Here is a 3,873-nt window from a genome sequence, read left to right as displayed (position 1 = left end):
TATAAAAAATATATTTAGAAAGTGAAAGTTATGCGTAGAAATACAAAAATAAAATAAATATTACATTTAAAAAGTGAAAAAAGTAAACTTCTGTAAAATTATTATAATTATGATTTCATAAAACAATGTGCTCTCATCTTAATCATTTTTACAAATTATTGTTTGTAAAAATACAGATTTTATTTAGTAGATTTTGCAAGTTTTAGTCTTTTTTTTAAATTTTTAAAAATACTAATATTTTTTCAGTAAAATATTTAGTCACAATAGTTTAAAATTATTTACTTTTCTTTTGCCATTAATAAATTTTATTTTTCTTTCAAATGATGATTGCTTTTTGTAATTTATATTTTTGTAAATGTGTTTCTTTGGGTTACGGCGCAGATAACATCAGATTATTCTTCTTTCTGCTGCCGTTTAGTCACAAATGTTTGTGTCGTGTTTAGTTGTTCTGTTTTAACTCAATAAATGAAATAAAAACGTAGATAAAAAATTTAAAAATCAAACAAAAATGACAAATATCTTTAAAGTTATGATGCTTCTGCTGATTTAAACACGGTGACATTTTTAAAAAGAAGTTGAACAGAAAACGAATTTTAAATAATATTTACGTTTTATTTTTTAGGGTTAACGTTTAAATTAATTAGATTTTTTTCAACGGCTTTACTAGAAATTATCTTTTGTAATGATTTTACTTCTTTAAAAATTGCAATTACCTGTAAAATAAAATCTGCTCTTTTATGTAAATAAAATGTTGCAGAAGAACCAACCACAGATTTTTAATGTTTATTATTTAAAGTTTTAAACATTAAATTCATTCTTGATTCTGTGATGTGACTGAAAATCGTCTGGAACTGAACAAAACGGAGAAAATCCGTAAAATCACAGTAAATGAATCCAAAAGTTTTCGTTAACAGCTGCTGAGAACGTTCAAAACTTCCTCCTGGAGTCGTGTCCGGCCGCTCGGCGTCCTCGGGGACTCTCCGACCCGATTGGCCCAGGTGTGGTTGCGTAACGCTTCCTGGTGACGCTTCATCCAATGAGACGTGACGCGGGGCCCGAAGGCCGCCGCCCACGACGACGACGACGCCCACTCGCCGTCTGTGTGTCGGGACGCAGCCGCCGCCGGGCGCTAGTTTAGCCTCCGTTAGCTGCCGTGGTCCTGTTTCCGTGGCAACAGAGCGAGCAGCGCCCCCCCCCCGTCTGAGCAGCGGCTTCCTGTTTGCTGGCGGACCGTCAGAACATCAGAACATCAGAACTCCCACTCAGGAAACTTGTGTGAGCAGCAGCTGGACTCGTCCCGGGTCTGGACCTGAAGTCTCCGTTCACAGACAGAAGCAGCAACGACATGAAGGACGAACCGAGAGGCAGAATGTGGACCGATTCCTGAGTTTATGGCCTGAAATGAGAACAATAAGGTCCGATATCACATCAGCTTCAAAGGAAACGACTGAACACGGTCAGAAATGAGTTGAAAGTTAGAAATGATCAGATCAACACTGGTGATGACGGAACAAGAGCTCGGACCGGCAGAAGAAAAACAGCCTTCAGTCCGCAGAAGGACTCAAAGTTTAAGAGACTTCATTTGTTCAGAAGACAAAACGAAATGTAAAAAGTTGTGTTGATGAAAATCCTCTGAATGTGACGCAACACGGCAAACAAACAAGACTTCTGCTTCTTCTTTTTTTTTTTTCCGTCCTTTTACAAAACAAAAATGAAAGAAGGTCCTGGAAGTGCCGACAAAGTCCTGATGTGGCCGTCGGCCTCGTTCTGGACAGAATCTGTGTCCAGGAGTGGCATCGATGGAAAGATGAAGAAGAAGCGTCATGCTGTAGCTGCATATATCTGCATTAAACTGGTTTTATACCAGATTGATCTTCTCATGTTTGTATCTGTGACCTTCTAAATGCTTCGTTGGTGCTTTTTGTTGTAGTAAATACATACTTTTCAAATTAAACTTTGTATTTTTTGTGTGTTTTTGAGCCCAAAATGTTAAACTAGTCGGTTAAAGTGAAAAAATCGGAGTCAGATCATATCAGTGATGCTGTGCTGAAGTAAAGACACCCAACGGTGACACGTTCTGTGATTCTATGATAAAACTAAAAGCCTCTAAAAGTCGACCTCTGAGGCCTGAACTCGTCGCCGCTGCGTCGAACTAAAAGTGTTTTTGTTGGTCTCAGGTGCCGACGTCGACCACGGAGCTCAGCACGATGCTGCTGCCGCGGCCTTCGTCCACGCAGGACTCGGAGCGGCGGGGACGAGCTCTGAGCGCCGCCAGCTACCTGACCGACGCCATGGAAGGTGAAACCACACAGAGTCACGCTCAGGCCTCAGAGTGACGCTAAACTGGTCGTCGTAGTTGTTGTTGAAGAGTCTGGAGCTGCTGGTTTATATTTTCTAACATGAAACAGCAAATTAATTATTCTAGTAAACGTTTAACAGCTTTGGTTTTATTTTCATCAGTGTAAAGATCGAACAAATAGACATGATCTTATTGTAAACTTACACAAAAAAGACAAAAATGAAGAGCTGATTAATATTAAGATTAAATTCAGATCAACTACTGTGATTAAAAACTTTAATCAGACGTGCTAATAACTGTAAATCTGTAAATGTTTCTGCTCTACGTACGTTTTTTCATGTTTAAAATCTGTAAAATGTACGTTTTTAACGTTAAAAATACGTCAGATAAACACACTATCTGTAAGTTTACACGGTTTTAGCTTAAAATCTCAGTTTACAGCCGACATGATGAACATTAACGGTTCATTGTGTTTAATTGCTGCTGTTTTTATTTCAAACGTAAATCTGTTTGTTTTATCAGTGATTTACGTAACCTTCGTGTAAATTATCACGTAAAAACCTAAAATAGGATCTAAAGCTAAAAGTTCGTTGTCGTTTTATAACTCCTAATTCTTTCAAAGTTGTTTTTTCAAATTAAGTTTTTGTTGTAGATTTACATGTAAATCTCATTTTACATTTGAGATAATCTATAAATATGTATTTATAATTGTTATAATCATCATGACTGTTTAGTAAAGTTCTAATACGTTGACGCCTGTATTTTTTTTTTTTAAACCATCAAATATCAAAGATTTTTACATTAAAACATAAGTCCAGCTTTTTATCGGTGGCTTCAGTTTTCACATGAAAAATCTGTCAAATATACAAAAAAATTCTGTAAGTTTATGCATAAATCTCATATTACACTCGATATAATCTAAAAATAATCACTTATTATTATAATTTGTTATTTTATGTTTAATGGAAATGATTTTTTTTACAGGTTTCAACATCAAGTATTTGTCAAACATGCAACATTTTTTATGTAAATTAAAATGTAAACATCAAATTACACTCGACAAAATCAAGAGTTTATGATCGTGGTTATTATAGATGTTCAGAACCAACGATTTTACAGTCTTTTAAAGGTAAACTGTATGTTTTTAACATTAAATATATGTAAAATATGCACAATTTTAATGTACATTTAAGCGTAAATCTCATATAATACTTGATATATTCTAGAATTAATCACTTGTTATTGTAATTATTATAATAAGAGTTTATTAGAAGTGAATTTTACATTTTGAATGTTCTCCTGTTACACATGATGTGATCTGAAGTTGAACTGTGTGTGTGTCCTTGTGCGACTGTAACCTCCGCTGACTTTGTGTGTGTGTGTGTGTGTGTCTCTGTGTGTGTGAGTGTGTGTGTGTGTGTGTGTGTGTGTGTGTGTGTGTGAGTATTGTTGGTGTGCGATTGCGTAACCACGAATGAATTTGTCTGAATTTTTACATCCAACCGAGTCTGTTAGCGCTTTGTGTGTGTGTGTGTGTGTGTGTGTGTGTGTGTGTGTGTGTGTGTGTGTGTGTG

The 3,873-nt window shown here is 35.9% G+C and overlaps 1 protein-coding gene across 1 annotated transcript in view; it reads left to right on the top strand.

Annotated features, from left to right (window-relative positions):
* The window catches only part of LOC103368275 (sodium channel protein type 2 subunit alpha-like), a 157,211-nt gene that overhangs the window by 69,254 nt on the left and 84,084 nt on the right, over positions 1-3,873 (top strand). The window contains exon 11 of the mRNA XM_008296600.1: positions 2,178-2,298. Within this exon, the coding sequence (XP_008294822.1) occupies positions 2,178-2,298 (121 nt within the window). The remainder of the gene's footprint in view (positions 1-2,177; positions 2,299-3,873) is intronic.

The sequence above is a fragment of the Stegastes partitus genome, unplaced genomic scaffold, assembly GCF_000690725.1.
Source record: "Stegastes partitus isolate 25-593 unplaced genomic scaffold, Stegastes_partitus-1.0.2 Scaffold1137, whole genome shotgun sequence".
NCBI lineage: Eukaryota > Metazoa > Chordata > Actinopteri > Pomacentridae > Stegastes > Stegastes partitus.
Note: the sequence above shows the minus strand (reverse complement) of the source record. Positions and strands in the feature narration are given on the sequence as shown.